Source organism: Achroia grisella, unplaced genomic scaffold (genome assembly GCF_030625045.1).
Source record: "Achroia grisella isolate CSIRO2021 unplaced genomic scaffold, CSIRO_AGI_Agris_v1 utg1360, whole genome shotgun sequence".
Taxonomy (NCBI): domain Eukaryota; kingdom Metazoa; phylum Arthropoda; class Insecta; order Lepidoptera; family Pyralidae; genus Achroia; species Achroia grisella.
This window is the reverse complement of record NW_026712626.1, coordinates 573554-596987: the sequence shown is the minus strand read 5'-3', so window position 1 is coordinate 596987 and position 23434 is coordinate 573554. Positions and strand designations below refer to the sequence as shown.

The following is a 23434-nucleotide window of genomic DNA, read 5'->3' as shown; positions in this document are numbered from 1 at the left end:
ACACTTCAATTCAGCAAATATTTAAAATCTGCGTGATAATATAAAATAGTGATTTCATACCTGTTATTGCTTACGATATGAATAACGCTCAAATTTCACATAACGTCCTAATATTTTATTGCATAATCAGCTTTTTCCTGATGCGATTAGAGACGGGCGTAATGTATCTATATATAACTGTTATTTATGTATTGTACGTATTTAATACATTACTAATTACCGTTTACTAGCTTGAAATGAAGTTATATTTTTTAGTACAGACTTACATATATTTATATATATATAAATTTTATTAATTATTACTAAGTTATCTATTACTATTAATAGTTAGAAAGCATTGATATCTAGTGGTTTACTAACTTGACTTTGACAAAAGATCATGAGTTTAAATCTGCGCGATACCAAAAATCTGTTTGTGTCTTTGAAATATAATATTTCAGATTAACCTTTAAGTACAGTTCTATTTGGCAATAAATATTTTCCGGTGAAGGAAACACCGGTAACAAACTCAAATATAATCCGAAAGACGGCGGTAAGCTTATATTCTGCGTTGCATATAAATATACCCAGTAAAATACATGTAAAGTATTGTTCACCAATTGTCAGCTGACTATCCCATCCGGGAGGAGGGAACGAGTTGTTAGTAACCCCATTGTTAGCAATGTACCATGTCAGGTCGACCTCCACGCGGTGCCCTCTCGAAACCATCATGGTAAATTACCATTTACCAATATGGGCTAACTAACTTGACTTAATGCTCATCCTATCATCCTCCATTAGTGCCCCGCCAGCGTAAACGGGTGCACCATTCCACTATCATCCATTAAAAAATTACACCATCTGGGATATTCGTGGCGGTACATTATTATTATATTTGATTAATAGTTCCATAAATATTATTTTTTTGCAATTCATTGACCACGTGACAAAGAGATTGTAACAAGAGCACGTGATGAAAAGTGACACGGTTTTATTGAAACGTTATTATAAAGTTATAATGCAAATTGCAGTCACTGTTACTGCTGTTACCAATATTTTGTAACAGATACAGTTGAAAGTATCGCAACACTTATTCAACGATTACATACCTAATTATTTTTTTAAATTAATCCAAATAACAGAAACATTTATGAGGTTTCATATATTTAATAACAATATTAGTTTAAATTGAATTGAAAATAAATGAAATAATTTTTGTTCTAATCGAATATATATAAGAATATTAGCTAAGCCCGCGACTTCCATTACTGTTTTGTTTATAATAAGCCGATATAATGTAATATATATTAAAATTAATTAATTACAAAAGCAACAGCTTACTATCCAGTACATTAAATCAACAGTACATTTCTTGAGAAAGCCTATAACAGGTTTTCAAAGAATTAAAACAAACACAAAATTTTAAGAGATGTTTACCAGAGTACAATACTGAACAGCAACCAAATCAGTCTACTAATCTTAGAAACAGACAAACAGATATTAATTGTATGAGTCCCCTAATGATTGCACTTATCTGCCAATAACAGTTTTATAGTAATATGTCACTCATGTACAGACAGCGTTCAGTTACATTTTTATTACATACATCTATATATAACTACTTATTGTTTATCACGTAATACTGTTATAAAATATCAGTTAAAGCTTTAAAACTTTTAAACAGTGAACAATAAACGAAATAACGGTAGATTTGACATATTATAAGTATGTAATAGACCTGCATGCATAAATATATATCAATTTGATTTGTTTTGAATTATTGAGAGGTCCTGTTTTTTATTTTTTTCAAAAATGGAATTAAATTGTTATATAATTACTCTGTGATATTTAGTAACTAGTGTATAGTTAAATGTAACGTAAACAACCGATTTAGTCGCCTTTCTAGTTGCGTATTTATTTGCATTTTATTTTTCAATTATAAAGTGTTAACGGTTTTATAAGCGTTGAAAAAAAACGTTTAATTTACATATAATATATTAGACTAACGGTATTTTTACTATGGAAAACACAAAAATACAAGTTAAACATAGTAATAATTGGTTATATATTTTAATTGTGCCGTTTATTAATTGTTTTGTCGTCTGCTATTTTTCATTTGTCGTCATACAATCTATATTTACGGATCTTTTTTCTTTTTGTGGATTATGTGTGTACTATTTTTAAACATTTTTACTTGTCTTTGCTATGCCAAAACACATGGTCTTATATTTTAATTGCAGTCTTCTCTACTGTGTTTTTGAGGAAAAAAGTTAGTATTATGATTATAAAATTAATTTCGATACGTTCAGTATATTTGTTGTGAAAAGCTAAAAAATAGAGAGATAGTTGTCGTATTTTTTTATTAGACTTCAATATTAAAACTTTTGATTTTCCCAAGTTTGTAATAATTTAGATATCGTAATATATAAGAAATAGAAAACATATAGTTAAGTTAAGAATGTAATTTATCTTTATATCTAGGTTACAAAAAACTAAATATTATGATTATTATAATTTTTGGAAGCGAGCCATTAGAATTAGACGGCAAACAGTACTTCGTGGGAAACCAGTAAAATTTGCAATGTCCCTTTAATAATCGCGAATGACATTTCGATAAGGGGGCAAAGACTGGTCCAGTTTCATTCACATACGAATAATAAAACAGAAAATAAATAGTCGTAAACTGGTTGCCGCCGTTATTCCACCTCGCGTTACGCAATACGAACGTGTTATTATTTAAAAAAAAAAGAAACCAGATTTCGAACCGGAGCTTTCTTGAGACTGGCATGCGAAATGTCCTTTATTATTTTAAATTTCGAACACTTTACGCTCGTGAAAGTTCGAAAATTAAATGTCAATTATCATTGAAAAGATTTTTTTTTCATGTAATTGGAATGGCTAAGGAACTGATGGTAAACTTTAGCTTATGGTAAATAATATATAAACACTTATCGTTATCAAGTTCTGTGTTACCACTCATTCGTTGGCATTCTGGAGGACTAATATGCCTCTTCACTACATCGTATAAAACAAAGTCGCTGTCGCTGTCTGTCCGTCCCTATATATGCTTAAATCTTTAAAACTACGCAACGGAATTTAGTGCGGTACAAATATATAGAGTTATTAATTAGGTTTATATATATCATACATGTATACCCGTGTGAAGAAGGGGCGAGTAGCTGGTACAGTATATTTTTTTATTTTCTTTACCCTTTAACCGAAAAACATCTTAAAAGTAATTTAGAATAAAAACACATTTCCGATTAGCCAGATATAACATAACTGCATAACACGAATCAGATAGAGCCGCGACAATGTAGAGACGGTTTTCTGTTACCGAATTTTAATTGGCCACTTTCTTACTGTGTAACTTTCAGTTGCGTAACTATCAAACGAAATAAGAAACAATTATGTATGTATTAATACACCGGAAAAGATGCGTTGCACACTTTCTAGAAATTTCGTGTTGTTCTCAGTATATTCTTGTAGGCCTAACTGATTATCTCACGCCGACTGTTGTAATATTATTAATTATCGTTACAACTTACATTGTTGTATTACGTCATAATTATAAAAACTCTATAGTTATTTAAATTACAATGAATTTTGAAAAAAGAATTAATTAATTATTTTTCAAAATTCACTGCTTGTTATTCAAATATTTAAATTATAATAAATATAAAAATATATTCTATTTTCAAATTTGAATTAACTGTTCGAAACGCACCAAAATGGCGGCGTGTGTAGAGGACTCTCCAAACCAGCGGAAGGACTTATGGAGTGGCTGAAGGCAACTCCTGCCTGGATATGATTTCAGCCTGAGGGCACCGCTAGGGGTTCGAACCTCGGCTGAGGTCGTCGTAATTCTATCCCGGTTTCGTAGTTATTTAATTTGGCGTGAAGATAGACCCAAATAGATAGTTATAATTCATTTCGAACCACCTGACCTGTCTCTTTAACTATGAACATTGAATCCGTATTGTAATAATTAAATTAAAAAAAATCCCCACCAAATTTCTTTCATAAAAATGTTTGTTAATTAATATTTATTGCAAGGTATACGTTAGAAAAAGAATCATCGAAATCGAAGGATTTCACGAAGATATCACGTAGCACAGCACACACAAATTATCATATTAAGCACCGTCACCTTTTACTATTAATAAACTATTTTTTTTATGGAACGGCTATGGCAAACAGTCTTATAGCCCACCTGATGGAAAGTGGCATGACGGATATCACGTCATCATGTGATACTAGTGGTATCAGGTCATATAGGTATATTAAGGTTCTTAAGACTCGGCAACACAGACGTGACACCAGTTTTTCAGGTGTTCATAGGCTACGGTAACCGTTTACCATCAGATGGGCCGTATGCTTATTTGCCACAAAAAACATGCATTGTTATCTAGATGGACTAAGATGTCATACTTCAGTACTCTGTAATTTCACTACCAAATCTCAACCTTAAATCCGAAACAGCTTATAAAACTGCCTAAATAGGCGAGATAGAGGTACCCACGCAGACTTTAAAGATTTAAAAAACGGAAAAAAATTATCAGGGGTTTTGCCTCTTTTTTGTCGGCTGCGACGCCATTATTAAGTGGAAATTACCTTTAATGCTCCCACCTGATGTGTGTGGTTGTTGACTTTGTTGGACGTTGCTCTGAGCCTCCAGTTTGGTGCTCACCGAGTTCCACATATCAAACATATTCAACATCGTTGGGTCCCTACTGGGACCTACTGTCTCACAATAACTGTTCCATTACACTGCGCCCAGGCACTCATACAAGTTCATCCACATCGTAACACTATGGATCGTTCGTGCGTTGTATAAAATAAGGCTTATTCACTGATCCCCGGTTATATTGGTAACTTGTTTGTTAATTATTGCAAAATTTCATAAATATTTTTAAACTACTATTTATTATAAACTTTCTCAAATCCTCAACTAATGTAAATACGCTATACTCTCGCCTACTCTAAGAATTTTAATATCAGTCTAAAATTTCGTTCGTAAGGTTTTGGATTTATTTGCTTGGGAAGTTATACATACTTTGTGGGTATTATATTCTATTTGTGATATATATTGTATTAGATAAAAACTATTGTTTTGTGATTATATATTGCGTGTAAATTGAATAAATTGTGATAAATTTAATTTAAATATATTTTTTTAAATACGTTCGGATATACTTCAGTATTGTCACAGTGCCGTCGTCGTAGAAAATATACTTTTAATTTGATTACGTATGCGGTTTCTGAATTTTCTGTGTACGCGTTTTTTTCTCTTCATAGTTCGTAATCGTGAATGCGTTGCCACCCCTTGTCGCCGGCCAGTGTTAAAACGATGCAACGGTTAAATCACACGCGTACAGGCACATATTCGAAATTTAAATTATCATTCTATTTTTAAATTTGAATTACCGCGAATTTTTTGTAATTGGAAACCGTTCTTTGTGTGTGCTTCAAGGGAGCGTTTATTGCGTTGTTTTTCAGTTTTTACTGGCGTTCTCGTGTGCACTGAAATGCAGTTGCAGTGGTGTGGGTTTCAGCTTCAGCTCGGGATGGGTGGGGGGTCGGAAGTGCCGGCGCGGTGTGCGCATGCTCGGAATCGATCCCGCGTGGCCAGTGAGGTATGCCAACTGAAACACTACTTTTCTTCACTATGTGTGGTTGGCTATGGTATATGTACTTATAGAGGCGTCAGGTCTATTATGTCACTCCCTTTGATGTTTCCCTGAGTATTTCACAGTGCGCTGTACAGCTAGCGAGCTAAATTATTTTTAAATATGCTCATTTTTTATCATATTTGTAAAAGACGGTTAGGAGACCGTCGTATATATGTTAATGGGATCCCGTAGCTTATTTCATTTGTTTTACAACTTATCCATAATATTTAAACTAATAATTAGCTCTTTATAATAGTAATAGAAGCAGATTTTTTTTAATTTACATATAATATATTTGTACAATATATGTTATTGTACATATTGGACATATGTTTCAAATTACATTATTTAAAAGAATATTTCTTCACGACTAGGCTTCCCAAATGGGGTAGACAGAAGCGTTTCTGTAGACGTCGTGCTGAAGTGTAGTACGCAATACCTGAGATGCTCTATCTGTATGTAACTTTTTAAGACTAAACGGCTGAACAGATTTTTATTAAATTTGAAGTGAAGATAGATGCTATCTTCATTCTCAAAAATCTATTCAGCTCTTTCGTTTTCGTTTTATTTTTGTGGTAATAGAGAGATTGATAACTCACCTATTGCGGTAAAAAAAAAAGACAACAACCAAAATAATAAAGGTAACTCAATAAATATTTATGGGACAGTCAAATATATCTTTTGAAATATATATAGGACAGCAAAAAAAGCACACAACTTTCCTATAAAAAGGGAATTATCAGAATCGGTTCACTAAGAAAAAAGTTCCAAATTGAGAACCTCCTCCTTTTTTTGAGATCGGTTAATAAAGCAGACATAGTCCCGGGTAATAATTAGTGTTTATTATTCTTTGAAGTTATTATTGTAATGTTGTAAAGCTATAGTGTGAGAGACAAGTGCGATTGTATGCATATCTCTTAATTAACAATGACTATTGAAATGTATGGAGACAATGTTTTATTTCATAATTGGGCTTATTTCGGTAACGAAATATAATTATTACATATGTTTAAATCTTAATTATTTCAATTTGTGGAGAGAGTTATGGCTTAGTTGTTAACTACCCGGACTTAGACTTCAAGGTCGTAAGTTCGAAATGTAACCGATAAAACTATAAGTTTTAATTTATGATGACGGGTTTGGTGGTCTAGCGGTACAGCACATTTACTTCCGATGGTTGCGGGTTCCTTCCTCGCACGGTACAAACATTTGCATTCATAAGTATGATAGTTTGTACAGGTCTGTGTGTTTACTATGTATATCAAGTATGTGTTTAAAAAATGTATCTATGTATTTATATCAGTTATCTAGTACCTATAACACAAGCTCTGCTTAGCTTGGTAATAAATGGAGCTGTGTGAGTTGTAAAAAAAATCTGATTATTCCATGATACAATGGTAGGCTCGCCTCCTTTCATATTGTATTCAAATGTATCCAGCAAGTCAAGTGTTAGGTTCACTACGACGTCGTACCTGTTGACAATATAGACAAACAGCACTACTGACATCACGTTATCATGTGACACCCGTGATACCACTAAAACTGCTGTCATACCTCTTAAATGTATAATTTCACTGCCTAATCTCAACTCTCCCTACAAAGACATCTTCTAGAGGGGAGGGGCTAAACCGCTCCCCTTAGTAATATGGAATAATAACTCCATTGCTAGCAATGTACCATGTCAGGTTGACCCCCACGCGGTTTCACCTGGAAACCATCGTGGCAAATTGCTATTTGCGAAGAGGCTAACTGATCTGACTTCATTCTCCACTGGTTTCCCGCCAGCGTAAGCTGTTAGCGCAGGCGGGTGCATTATTACATTATCATCCATAAAAAAAACTCGTAGACCAGACGTAGACCACTTTTTACAAAGTCTATCTCTCTCTTTTCATATATATCATACCTCTCTTACAAGCTAATAAAAATACATGACGAGTGCATGCTACTGACTCATCATTTTGCGTACGCACATGTAAATATTAATCAGGGTTGCCAACCTTAAAATATCTCGTCTTGTACGAAGAAAATAACAGTTTGACAAAATCTCGTACATTATCTCAATTCTGCTCTCTAACCTCGTTTTAAACTACTAGCATTAAAACACCACATATGAAAATACCATGTCGTTTTAACTATAATAGCCCTGGATAATTGACACAGCACCGTCTAGTCCCAAGCTAAGCAGAGAAATAGAAATAATCATTATTAAAATAAACTTAATATAAGTACTCTTGATAGTTACATCATATTTTATTATTCTACCGCTCATTCAGAAAGAAGTCTCATAACAAGAAGAACGAACAAGGAACTTGCTTGTTTTATGGGTACTACAGAACTGATAAATATACCTAAATACATTTTTTTTCATGAATATATGTATACAAAACAACACCTACATGAATACAATGTTAACAAATGTTAGTATCTTGCGAGGAATAGAATAAGCGACCATCGGAAGTAAAACGGTGTACTGAACCGCTAGACCACTTTTTTCGGACTAATCTAATGCTGTTGGCCGTAGTAGGCCTTTACAGCTTCAGTGGATGATAGGAAACGAGTGCAGATGGCACTCCAAACCAAAGGAAGGACTTATGTAGCAGCTGAAGGCCCATTCCCGTCTCTCTGATACGGTTTTAGTCTGAAGACACCGCCAGGGGTTCGAACGTCGCTCAGGTCATCGAAATTTTGATACCCGTTTGAATTGGACGGGGGATCAATCGGAGGAAGCTGGACCACCGACGCCGTTTTGTACGAGGATCATCGTAATGTTGGCATCCCTGATGTTAATCAGCATTCGGGCGGCGCGCGCGCAGCGATAGTTGCACAACGTTACGTTGTAAGCACACACCCGCGCGAAAGCAGCTACTTTTGGCTGTAAGCGTACAAGTTATACGCGATAGCGGAAAGCAAAATTTAGTATTTCTTTTAAATTTTACAGCCTTGGGGTCTAGCGGTTTAGGACTTTACTTCCGATGGTCGCGGATAAGATTCCTCGCACGGCGCAAACATTAGTTTTTTTTATACCACATAGGTGGCAAACAAGCATACGGCCCATCTGATAGTAATCGGTTAACATAGCCTATGGACGCCTGAAACCAGGCTTGTCACATGCGCGTTGCCGACCCTTAAAAACCTTAATATACGCTTCTTGAATAACCCCATGCTGTAGTCTCTCGAGAAAACCTGGTTTCAGGCTTTTACTTGCATTTATTTACATGGCATTGTCAATATGACTATGTGAATTCATTATATAAAAAAAACACCGAATCTATATTTATATAAATATAAAATTTCAAAATCTAATAATTACATTATTTTTTAATTAATCGCCAAGTATCATAACTTATACATGATTCAAATATATATATACATATAATGTAATAAATTTAATATCCCTATAATAAATGCACCCATGCGAAACCAAGGCGTCTCACTAGTATTTATAAATATACATATATAGACAATAATGAATAAGGCAAATGAATAAACCTAACAAATATAGTCATACGTTTATGACTTATCCCAAACACTGGCCAAGTGAAAGTCCGCTGCCAAAAACCCATGTGAAAGCGGCGAGAGCTTGATCGACGTAATTATTATTACCCATTATACGATATATGCTAAAAGCAAAAGCCGGATGTATCGAAATATCGATTGCCTATCGATATAATTACCATGTGTTTATTTACATCTATTTATTTTATAAGATAATAAAAATTAAGCACCACAAATATTGGGTAATTGGAATGCCAATTCATGTATTTATATATTGTTATGTCTTTTGCATTATCTCATCTTTGTTTATGGATGAGTAAAAGTATTTTGACAACCAATATGTATTTTTTACAGTATTTACAGTACAGTGTTTACAGTATTCTAATTTATAAGAATAAAATGTTATTTTTTCGTAATTAGAATACACAAAATCACATGGTCAATATCAAATTAGTTTTAACCTTTTAAAAATCATTGCGTAATAAATTAGAAATAAATCTTTTTGATGAAATTAGATGACTTTTTTGTAACTAATTATTACAAAACAATCAATATGGACAATATCATTTAACAAAAAATTATAAAAAAACGGCAGCAAAAATTAAAAAAAGAATAATTTTGATAGATATCTAATTATTTCTACAGATTATATAAAGGATAAAATCAAAGGTACGAATCGTTGGTATCGAACATTAATAGTATCTAAGTACATCAGTTTGTCCTTGCATCACGCTAAAGCCACAAAACCGGTATATGCGTATAATATTAGAGGTAACTACATCTATTTGAAGGCAAAATACAAGTATATTTTATACTAGATTCTGAAATTTAGTGCTTTAAAGTTTAACAACTTGAACTATGATTTAATAGCAACTAGCTAAATCCCGCTGCGTTGCTCGCCTGATATACAGCCTATATTATTCGATAACAATATAACTTACAATTTTTAAAGCCGATCACATATTTTTTGAGTTTATCGATAACAAACTTAGATACAGAATGTTTTTCTACTGTAATATTAGTGTACACTAGCTACAGCTGAAAACAGCAACACGCAAGTTTCTTGCTCATTATTCTTGATGAGTGCAGACTCATCACAAGAAGAATGAGCAGGAAAGTTCGGAACGCACGTTCCGAAATTTCTTCCGAAGAAGAATGAATAGTAGAATTATAAATGTGACTATTCAAAAGTGTTTATATTAAGTTTATTTGAATATAGATTATTTCTATTCTCCCGGCATCTCCCGGCTTGGCGCTAGTTCCAATGAGGAAATAAATATCAGCCATAGCTAACAATATATAGATGTGGAAACCATTATGGTTAATTACTGATGTATTATCTACGATGGGCTAACTGACCTGACTTTATACTCCTCCTAACATCCTGCACTAGTGCCCCGCCAGCTTATATTGTTAGAACAAGAGAGTGCCTTAGACCTTAGACAATTCACACAGCGCCATCTAGTCCTAAGCTAAGCAGAGCTTGTGTTACGGGTACTAGATAACTGATAGGTATACACAATTACATTTTTTTATTTCATACGTAATATACATAGAAATAATCCAAATTACATACAAAGAATCATACTGATGAATAGAAAATGTTTATATCACGAGGAATCGAACCCGCAATCATCGGAAGTCGATGTGACAAACCGCTAGACCATCGAGACAGTCAATTCCGTTACCATTTAATAAAAAAAATAACAAACTAATCTTAATATTAGTGTAGATATTAATCTAGTGCTTCTTGCTTAACAAAAGTAACCAAGGAACGAGCAACGCCGGTAGCTTGACCAGTATGTTAATTATTTAAATTACATTTCTATTTATACAATGGTGTGTTGGCTATTGTTACCGTCCAAAGGGTAGCGGGTTAGAAGTCGGCGTTAAGACACAACCAATACGTGTAACCACGTGCATTTATTTCTTAGAAACAAGTCTTAAATATTACCTGTTACCATGCTGAGTTTCATCTAAAATGGTGTAGTCATTTCGTGATAATAAGTATTTGTATATCTATATGTGTAAGTTAAAGTTAAAATAATTTATTCATATTAGTTTTTTTACAGAAGTCAATTTTATTTATTACGGTCCGTACCCAAAAGTTTTAATCAAAAATTTTTACTCTGTTAATTCATAATAGGAATAAACTAAGTCACAGTGTTAGTTCGGCTGGAAGAGACTTCATTAAAAAAGAAACCCACCCTTGTCCACATTATCTTAATTTTCATGCACTATTTTAAGTAAGATTTGGTATATATCAACTTACAGCTTAGTTAAACAAATAGGTTTAAAATAATTAACATTTCTCAATTAATGTACTCAATAGTTTACATAAAAATTCGTTATTTATGAAGGCCTATTCACATGAATTGCGCGTTGCTAAATTGACACATAGAAAGAAGGCCATTCTTCGAAATTCCCATCGAAAACTGGCAATTTCATAATGGTTGACATGCAAAATATTAATTGTTTTAGTATTCTATTACAAATGGTTTTATAGTGCAAATAAAACGACATACAAGCTTACGGCCCACCTGATGGTAAGTGGTAAATGTCGTGTATATACATTAACAGTGCTATGACCGTCACTTCCCCTCGTTATATGGTAACCTAATTTCTAAGGACTAAGATAATATTTTCATACTGGTAACTGAACCTACATACCATACGGAATCATGACTTCCGTATGGTATGTAGGTTCAGTTACCAGAATGAAAATATTAGACCTTTGATCTAGTGAAGTGAAGCCCAATTCTAGTGCCAGTACAATTAGAGGCGTGCATTTAATGGCGCTCTAATTAAAGAACAGAATTACATGGCCAGTTACTGTTAAAGTGGTTATTACAAGATCATATATATATCACACAGTAAAAAGTATAGGTTGAATAAAAGTGATCTGTGAAGATTAGTCTTATATAATATATGTAGATAATGAATTATACTGATATAATTATATAAACACCTCTTTGGGCACTTTGTTGATCACGCCACAACCTACACACTTGCCGATTCCACCTTTTGCACTGAATAACTTGACTCCTATCGCGTATATCTCAGGCGGTATGGCAACGTCGCATTCTATTTTGCGATGTGGCCATATATATTCGTCGATAGTACGATATACTCGACACTTTTTTTACTAATAATTCGTGACTGACTGGCTCCGAACGGCTAAATTTTTGGTATACACAAAGACTTTTTGGCTCTGAATATATTTCAAAAATCAATTAATTATGTTGATCACTTTATATACTCGTCCTTACTGCGATACTTACTTTCATCCGAATATATACAGATACCGTAACGGTCTATCAATTATGAATTTATTAATTTACTAATGTAGATATTTTATATTCGCAATGCTCCATACATGCAAGCTCCAGCAACGGTGGAGGCAGGGTCCCCCCTGCACCGTACACCGCACCCCGCACACACAAACAAATTAGATATTTTTTGAATACACAAAGACTTTTTGGCTCTGTATATATTTCAAAAATCAATTAATTGTGTTGATCACTTTATATACTCGTCCTTACTGCGATACTTATTTTCATCCGAATATATATAGATACCGTAACGGTCTGTCAATAATGAATTTATTCATTTGCTAATCTAGATATTTTATATTCGCAATGTTCCATACATGCAAGCTCCAGCAACGGTGGAGGCAGGGGGGAGCACCGTACACCGCACCCCGCGCACACAAACAAATTAGAATAAATTAAATTCATAAGATTATTTATATATCTCGACTGCCTCGGTGGTCACACCGCTTTACATCCGATGGTCGCGGGTTCGATTTCTCGCACGGTGCAAACATTTGTACTCATCGGTCATCGATTGTTTTCATCGGTCTGGGTGTTTTATATGTATATTATATATGTATTTACAAAATAAAAATATCTATTTATATCAGTTCAGTATCAGTCTGTGTTAATTGTCCAGGGCTATTTATTATATTTTTATAAACGGTTATCTTTTTCCATCGCACCGCTCGCTATCGACAGTGAATTCATAGAAATGTCACTCTAAAAACAAAAATAGTTTTGTGTTTTGTATTTCAAATACAAAATGCAAAATAGGTATTTTCAAAATAAAGTACCTTTTGAATTTTTGTCCAAACCTCAGATATTTTATTTATTTTAGGTATATCAATCATTACATAGTGTAGTATACAAACAAAGTCGATGTCGCATCTAACAGTACATAAATAAAGAAAGAAGACTTTTTGGCTCTGATACCGTAACGGCCTATCAATTATGAATTTATTATACCTAATCTAGATATTTTATATTCGCAATGCTACATACATTCTAATATCCGCCTCCATTCATTGTAACGGTGGAGGGACTAAATAGTTGAATAAAACTGAATAAGCACTTGCTCCACTCTATAGGTACTGCGTCGTCGTCGTATGCTGTTCATTTTTTCACTCGTTTTGGCGCCAAGAGAGGGTCACATAGTCGTGGTAAAGTTAAGAACTTATAATTTAATTTTGATAACAATAGATACAAGTAAAAAGTAGGTATTATATTAATGTACGTAAGTACTGTACTTAAAAATATTTATTCTTTATTGTACATTTGAAAAACTTAACACTTAAGGACTTGTACATATACACGTACATACTGCCATTTTCTCTTAAAGACATCCAGAGAAGCACTACATATTTATCAAATACGCGGGGTGCACCGACCTTTGACCTTATAACAGCTGATTCGCGCGTAACGAATTACATTGCTACTTTTTGGTATTTTATAGTGGATATGTCACTATAAAATATTATTATTTCTTTAGATTATGACATAATAACATAGTTTACATGATTTTAAGGGAAACATACGATAAAAAAAATTCCCGTAAAATGTAAAAGATAAAAAATGGTTATTGTTGGTTATCCTTAAGAGATAGACATATACCATCATGGACTTTTTTGTTGACCTTATTTTGATACATCTCTAAGCACTAGACAATACGCATTTTCATTAAACAGTATTGTATTTTTTTTATTTCTTTAACTTTAATGCACAAACAAATTTGTACATGTGGCGGACTTAATATTTTGCCGCGTTATTTACTAGGCAACCATGAGTGGTGCAGCGAAAGATTATTGGCGGTGCACTAATATAAATAAGAAATGTCAAAAAAAGATATATAAATACAAAGCAAAATATACATTTCTATAAAAAAATAACAATATACATACATAAATATATAACCCATAAATGTATAAATAAATACATAATGATCCGATAATCAAATTATAAGTACAGTCTCAAATTGAAAGTAAGAAAAACAGAAAATATAGAGAGAACTATAGGGATATAACAGAAAGATGTGAAAAAAGGAGAAGGACAGTAAAAAAGTTACAAATTTAAATAATGTTGCCGCAATTTCTGTTTAAATGAATTTATTACATTATTATATATATTAGGCATACGACTAGCCTTATGACTGTTACTTTTTTTTTAATCTATACATCTATACATGTAAATAAAATTGGAGTGTCTGTTTGTAATATTGAAATAACCGTTTTTTACTACTTGCATATGAATATAAATACGGTACATACACCAAAATAACATATTTTACAAGTTTTGTCTGTCTGTCTGTCTGTTTGTTCCGGCTAATCTCTGAAATAGCTGGACCGATTTTGACGGGACTTTTTTTGGCAAGTAGCTGATGTAATAAGGAGTAACTTACGCTACTGTTATTTTAGAAAAATAAAATAAAATTTCACGCGGACGAAGTCGCTGGGGCCAGCTAGTCTATAGATATACCGAGATTTAATATTTAAGTTGCTATTATGTTGGTGACAAAATTTTACTGTAATGTTACTATTACGTTATCCTACACAATTTGTATTATTTTGGATGAATAAATAAATAAATAATAATCTATACATCTATACATTTAATAAAAATTGGAGTGTCTGTTTGTAATATTGAAATAACCGTTTTTTACTACATGCATATGAATATATATAAGGTACATATACCAAAATAACAATTTTTATAATTTTTGTCTGTCTGTCTGTCGGTCTGTTTGTTCCGGCTAATCTCTGAAATGGCTGGACCGATTTTGACGGTACTTTTTTTGGCAGGTAGCTGATTTATAAGGAGTAACTTAGGCTACTTTTATTTTAGAAAAATAAAGTTAAATTCCACGCGGACGAAGTCGCTGTTCCCAGCTTGTTTTTAATAAAAACGGTTTATTTGATAGAAAAAACATCTTTTTTGTGGTACTTGAGAATGTTGAAGCCTGTTGTTTGTAATATTGAAATAACCGTTTTTTACTACTTGCATATGAATATAAATACGGTACATATACTAAAATTTATTTTTATACAATTTTTGTCTGTCTGTCTGTCTGTTTGTTCCGGCTAATCTCTGAAATAGCTGGACCGATTTTAATGGGATCTTTTTTGACAGGTAGCTGATGTAATAAGGAGTAACTTAGGCTACTTTTATTTTAGAAAAATAAAGTTAACAACCACGCGGACGAAGTCGCGGGAATAGCTAGTGTATAATATATTAGAGATACCTACGTGTTTTTTTTTTATTGATGACTAGCTGTACACGGGATTTCGTCCGTGTGTAATTTAACTTTATTTTACTAAAATATAAGAAGTTACATTCCACGCGAACGAAGTCGCGTGTACAGCTAGTTGTCGGTAGTCTAGCGATTTAGCTAGTACACCGCTTTGATTCCTGCTTGGTGGTCGAGGGTTCGATTCCTCGCACGCTGCAAACATTTGTATTCATGAGTATGATTGTTTGTAACGGTCTGGGTGTTTTCTATGTATAGATAATATATATTAATTTACGAAAAAAATCTTTGTATTTGTATCAGTTATCTGGTACCCATAACACAATGTTCAGCTAGCTTAACTTGGGTCTAGATGAAGCTGTGTGAATTGTCCTGAGATTACTATTATTACTATAATAAATCTTTTCAAATCAGCCGATGTTTATTTTTGCCATAATACGTGCTGTTACCATGTGATAATATTACGTAGTTACTGTTTGATAATGTGATAATATTACGTACTTATTACTGTTTTAAATGTGATGTGTTCATTATTTATATTTCCTTTGAATTAAAGACAAGTGTATATATATATATATATACGCGCACTTAGTTGTACACTTTGTTGATCCAGCCACGACCCGTAGACACATTTGCTGGTTCCACTGTCTATCTCTTTCTACCACTATAACGGTATCGTGGCGGAACGGCAACATGTTGCCGTTCCGCGTTCCCGCGTGTTCCCTAGATAAAGTATTCGTCGATAGTACCTGTACTCGATATATATGTTTTCAACAATTTCCTGCATTAGTGACTCCGTATCAGCAAAATTTTTTAAATGCACAAAAACTTTGGCTCTGAATATATTTAAAAAATCATTTACTTGTGTGTTGATGAATTTATATACTAGTACATGAAGTACCTAAAATACTTGTTTTGATTCGAATAGGTAGCGATATTATGAATTTATTGTACGTAATCTAAAGATTTTGACGAAATAAGAGTAATTAGTTATCTATCTATCTGTTAACCTTGACTTCATACTGGCACCAGTATTATCAGATGATGAACATACTCTTCGAAAACTTACAGCAGAAATATCGTGTTTGGACTCATTAGATTGGTCTCGATGAATAGAGTTTAAAAAACTTAAAGTAAATGGTAAATTAGAAATAACGTATAAAAACACTCTACGCAAAATTCAACCACTTTAAAACTTAATAATAATAATTAGGAAAAGATCAAAGCTATAAGTGCACTGAAAGTAATTGATGGCTTCCACACAATATTTTCAGTACTAAACAACTCTGTTTGTTCAGTAAAAGTGTAAATACACTGGTAACCTTTAATCATATTTTATATGCAAACATTACATATACAAACCCTAAAGTTTTATTTCAAGTAAATAACTAGTTTATTAGCATACAACGTTATAATTTAATTTTCTCATTGCTTTCTTGATTTAATTGATTGATTTTAGAAACATGAAAGCGTAGCGGTTTTTGTATTGATTGCCGCATGCATTCTTATGTAAAATGTGAATACTATAACTATCAGATGGCAATTGTAAGTAGCTTTGACGTAGTCTAGTGTTTTGAGTAGTCATGCTCACTAAAATGTCCAGACTTGTGGCGGCGTGGTGGGCCGGGTCATTGGGCTCCCTAAAATATGGTCGAGCGCAGTGATGGCTGGCTCATCCGTCATACTCTTGAACGGGTGCTGCTTGTAGGGACTGGTCTGCTCTAATCACTATGACTGATTTTCTCTTATTAATTGTTTAACCAGTTGGTTATATATTCAATATTTTTTCTATTTGAGTATTTAATTGAATTAGTGCTAATTGTTGGTTTGTATTCACACACTTAAACTTAAAAATGTAAAGTAATAATAAAATTATTTAAAAGAGCAACACGCAAGTTTCTTGCTCGTTCTTCTTGTGATGAGACAGCTTTCCGAACGAGCGGTAGATTAAAAAATGTAATGACTATTCAAAAGTGCTTCAATGTAAGTTTATTTGAATAAATGATTTTCTATTTCTATTTCAAAATGGCCAGTAGTTTTCAAGAAATAAGTCTTTGAAATTGTACGTGTAACTTATATATATACTAGTTTTTTCACCACAGCAAACAACAACAATATGGCCTAGTTAGTAGTGTACCTGTTTACCAATTTACCACATAGATACTCCGAGTTCGAATCCTATACTTTTTTTTCATTATTTATTTTTTTGTTTTTTTTTTATTTTATATTTTAATAATTAATTTATGATTATATACGATTATGAATTTATAATAAAAACGTAGTTAAGTATTAAATTAATTTTACTACTTAGGAGTGTACCTGTGTACCAACTTACCACACAGACACCCCGGGTTCGATTCCCACCATTGACTATTGTTATTTACTCCTTTTTGTTTTTTTTAAATTTAATATTTTAATAATTAAATTAATTTATACGAGAAAAACGTAGTTAAGTATTAAATTAATTTTACTAGTTAGGAGTGTACCTGTGTACCAACTTACCACACAGACATCCCGGGTTCGATTCCCACCATTGACTATTGTTATTTACTTCTTTTTGTTTTTTTTTTAATTTATTATTTGAATAATTAAATTAATTTATACGAGAAAAACGTAGTTAAGTATTAAATTAATTTTACTAGTTAGGAGTGTACCTGTGTACCAACTTACCACACAGACACCCCGGGTTCGATTCCCACCATTGACTTTTTTTTTTTTTTTTTTTTAAAGTAATATTTAAAATTAACTATTTTAATAATTAAATGAATTTAATCGATAAAAACGTTGTTTAATATTAAATAAATTTTAAGTGACATTAACTATTATAGCATGCACAAAAAATATTTTGTAATAATAAAGAAAATACATTTGAAATGTTGTTGTGTTCATTATTTATAAGATCTTACTATAATTGTTAGCTGCTTTACAATTTAGAAAGTATAATAGTTAATGTAAATTAAAATTAATTTAATACTTGACAACTTTTTGTTCGATTAAATTCATTTAATTATTAAAATAGTTAATTTAAAATATAACATAAAGTCAAAACAAAAAAAATTCTATGGCGGGAATCGAACCTTGAGCGTCCGTTTGGTAAGTTGATTTGAAATTCAAAGGCTTATTTCTTCGAAATTACTGGTCATTTTGTAATAATACTTAGGGTTCGCATACCCTTATCGGATACTACTAATACACGGAGTTTCGTCACAATAAAATATCTAGGTTAGGTATAATAAATTCATAATTAATAGACCGTTACGGTATCTGTATATATTCGGATCAAAACAAGTACTATGAAATAAGAAAGAGTATATAAATTGATTAACACAAGTAATTGATTTTTGAAATATATTCAGAGCCAAAAAGTCTTCTTTCTTTATTTATGTACTTGTTAGATGCGACAGCGACTTTTTTTATACTATACTATACTATGTAATGATTGATATACCTAAAATAAATAAAATATCTGAGGTTTGGACAAAAACTCAAAGGGTAATTTATTTTGAAAAAGTATTTTGAAAATACCTATTTTGCTTTTAGTGTTATAGTACTTTAACTGTTATGTTTTAAGTAACAATGTTTAATTATAATTAATACTACTGCACCAACATTCCGATCGTGCAAAAAAATTTGCTGTTTCATTATTTTTTAGTTCAATTAGTGGTCTACCTAAGTCCTGGGCTAAGGGGGGGGAAAGTCATGATGCCCCCATGACTCCCATGACCTCCATGACGCTCCCCCCTGGATCCGCCGTTGCGTCTTCTCTTTATTCGCTCGGTAACGTTGTTACAAAAGAAAAGATTCCCGTCCAAAAAATAACAAGTATTGAGGTTTGATCTGGAGTCACGTTACTCCAGACTGATTTCTATAAATATTTAGATTAGATAGACTATTATTCTTGAAATACTAGCTAGACATTATTGAGTTACTGTAGCCATAATGTAGTAGCCCAAACGTGCCAATGAGGAAGCCCTTGGCAAATGCTGCACCCTGATTGGCCCGTTTGAATTGGATCAAGAAGTGGTCGTATGCCAAAAAGGTGGATTTGTATAAAATCGTGTATAAATCGCTTAATTATTATTATTACTCGTCTTGACAGTTGTGGCTCAAAACGGATCAACATTTATATATGGTCATCTGGCATTAGATCAACAAAAGGCCTCCGGATCAACAAGTGAAAAAGGATCAACAAAAAACTACCTATACGGCACGTCTGAGCCACAAAGTGCCCAAGGGGATATTTATATATATATATAAATATATATATGTATATGATCCTATATATGATAGTATAATATCCCTCTTAGTTCATTACCGTGTGCATTTGAATGTATTGTGATAATATTAGTATAGCATAATAGTATATAAAAAAATATATGAACATAATTATATAAATAAAATCATAAATAATTATAACTAACAGAAGATACTATATAATTACTAGTAATTATATATACAATTTACAAATAATAATTTATACCTCAAACATAAAAAAATAATTAGTTTAATATTTAATCATTACTAGCGATCCGTTGTAACTTATCCCGAATTGACCGATATATACAGATTATATAAACATATACAGTCAATAAAAAAATATAAAATTTCATAAATTAGGTTTAGACAAGTAAATTTAGAGATAGACGAAGACAGAGATTTTGTTTGATACTATGTATTTAGAGAACTACATAAAGTAGACGCTAGTTAGTGAACCCTTTATACTGAAATTCCTTATTAATTTTAGTATAACCCGCCCATTTTACTTTTATACATATATATATTTTGGCTCCTTGTGTTGTTTCGTTTTGGTGATTTGTGTTGCGATTACATACTTTGTTATAATATGCACGACAGTTAAAAACTTTCAAAATTGGAATACAATTCTTGGAGTACTAGGAATTATATTCCAAATCTGAAATAAATTTTTCATACAATCTGTGGTTAATATTGTTTTTTTTTTAATTTTTAATTTTTAATAAAGTTTTTAAAAAAGTTATATTCAAATATGGAATATGCTTATTAAAGGATTAGATTTCATTTTTATTAATAATCCTTTAACTTGAATAAGAATAGAATATAAGCAAATTTTCAGTAATTTAATTTTTTTGAACTCACTAAATATTAAGTTGCCTGTCTTTGAGTATGTTTTATATAGACAAATGGGTAAATACTGTAATATCTATAAGAAGACAATATTAGAGAAGGAGTCAAGAACCCCCGGAACCGATTAGGGCCAGGCGTGAATATACGGTAGTATCTCAAATTACTTATGGTTTATTACCTATATATAATTAAAAAAATAAATAAATGTATAAATGGATAATAAAAATTCTTACAGATCAGTCAGTTTAATAAAAAAAAAATATTGTACGATTATAATTTAAAATAGATAAAATATTGTTGTGTTATTAACATAAAAAATACCATCTGTTTGTTTGAATGTGCTAATAAATAACGTAACTCCTTAACATCGACCTAAATATTGTTCAAACAAATAGAGATAAATTTATTATCATAATACAAATACACAAAAAGTGCCCTTCAGCCCCCGAAAGAGAAAAATGATATTTCCCAACAGTTTCCTAACGTTCGCCGTCTCGTTCTGTCACGCAAGGTCGTTTTATTCCCTCTCGCTCGCACAGTGCAATACGAGATCTCATGCAACTGAGACCTTGATAAATTGCAAGTTTCGTGATAGATAATTGGTATACGGGTGATTATTATACAAGCCTTTTCAAGTACACGAAAAAATAATTATTACTACAAAATGCATAATATAACACTGGCCGAAAATATATTTTTTTATCTTTATAAATATTATAATTTTTCATTGTGCCGGATCGCACTTAATTTGTCTATTTTGAATTTGGAATTTCTGAAGTTACAGATAATGTTAAGTTAATTTGCCCACAAAGTACGTACAACTACACAAACGCATGTACAAAGTACAACGGACGAACAATCTCAAAACGCTTACTATATATTACTCACATCCAACGCAATGCATTTGTAACAATCCAAAACTCACAGCGGTGGTACACCGAAAAGTCCAATTAGGCACTGGTGGTCAATAAACCAACTGGAGTCCAATTAGAATTGGAAAAAAAAAAACTAAATCACAACTGTCAAAAAACGTTCGAAATATGAAAAATTTGCGGAGCTTCCAAATTTGAAAATTTCGGCCGCGCAGAACGGCCGCGCGCGTGCGTTCTGCAACACAAACTGAATTTTGTAAGCGCAAGCGAATGGTTTGGCTTACGCCGGCATACAAGGCAGAATTGTGAAGGTACGAACCGCAGATATTTAATTTGAGGAGTTGTTCTAGCCATCAAATAGGCACTCCTAATTTACAATCTATACTATAAAATTGATTAAAAACAATAATTAAATAACAAAAAAAAAATAAACGAAATTAATCGATATACGTTCTTAAAATTGTCATGTCAAGATAGTTGCGAAATTGACGTGACACGTAGAGATGGAAGCTCGCATCAATCACACTGGACATTTACAGTTGTATCCAAGAAAAATATTTTTTTCTTCTAATCGATTGTAATGACCTACATTTTAAAAATGTGGCCAGTCTTCATAAATAATCCGCCCTTCAGTCGTGGAGGGTTTTCACTCGCAAATTTAACCCTTTGTACGGCCCCCCTGTACAAAAATGACAGGACATGTAAAGTCCATTGAGCAAACCGGACCACATCTAGAGAGGGTTAAAATTCGCATTTTTTTATTATTCATATAGACAGGACCAGAACTGTCGTAATCTTTTTTCAAATTGGAATTGTTGATTTGAAATTAGAACCCGCGTTTTATCAGGGCATGTCACAACAAAGAGTATATATGACTAGATTTTTTTATGTTACTCTAATGGCAAACAATATAATTGCTACCTTATGGTAAGTGGTAGCCGTCGTCTACATGAACAGCACCACGGATATCACGTCATCACGTAACGCATGTGGTACTCAGGACAAATACGACTGATCTCCGAAATTTGTAACTTCTGTACCTTATCTCAATCTTCAATCGAAACACATTTTGAGAAAGTATTATAGTAAGTAGTAAGTAGTATATAGTATACGTAGTACGCAGACGGTTTCGTACAAAGCCTATCAAGCATCTGGATTATTTCAATAAACTTTTACCAATACCTACCTAATAATTACCAATATAATAAAGTGGATCAATTAAATAACAAAATACTTTAAAAATACGAATTTTCATTGTTAATGTCGACAGAACAGTAACTGTATTTTTTCATATTTCGAATTGTTGATTTGAAATTCGAACACAAACACACATAAGGTAAATATCATACATACATACACAATTAGTGTATATACAAAGACTATAATAGATTACTAGAAACGTTCTATAGCACAAATTTCACTAAAAGGCTCATTTAAAGATAACAAAGTGTTTTTAAAATGCAATTTTTATTTTTAGAGATGACCAGTATTCTTAGGAACTTTTTAAATTTCGAATTAATAAGTACAATACAAAAAGGATGGTGAAAAATGCATACAAACAGGACCAGAATTCTTTAATTAAATTTCGAATCGTAAATTTGAATTAGGGCATGTCGTGATAAAGACTACAATATATTACGTATTAGAAACGTGCTTACAATATATTACGTATTGAAAACTTAAGTAAAAGGTTCAATTAAAGATAACTAATTATTATTTTTTATTTTTAGCGACACAACCAGAATTCGCAGTATCTGT

General features: G+C 32.2%; 1 protein-coding gene across 5 annotated transcripts in view; it reads right to left on the bottom strand.

Moving 5' to 3' along the window:
• Positions 1 to 21906, bottom strand: part of LOC131855378 (probable nuclear hormone receptor HR3) — a 124292-nt gene extending 102386 nt beyond the window's left edge. The window contains exons 1-2 of one of the 5 annotated variants that reach the window (XM_059206645.1): positions 21693 to 21906; positions 4594 to 4961 (exon numbers count right to left, since the gene is read on the bottom strand). In XM_059206645.1, the coding sequence (XP_059062628.1) occupies positions 4594 to 4699 (106 nt within the window). In that variant the 5' untranslated portion in view covers positions 4700 to 4961; positions 21693 to 21906. The remainder of the gene's footprint in view (positions 1 to 4593; positions 4962 to 21692) is intronic. The other 4 variants (XM_059206648.1, XM_059206646.1, XM_059206647.1 and 1 more) reach the window with 4 other exon arrangements.
• Between the last annotated feature and the right edge of the window lie 1528 nt (positions 21907 to 23434).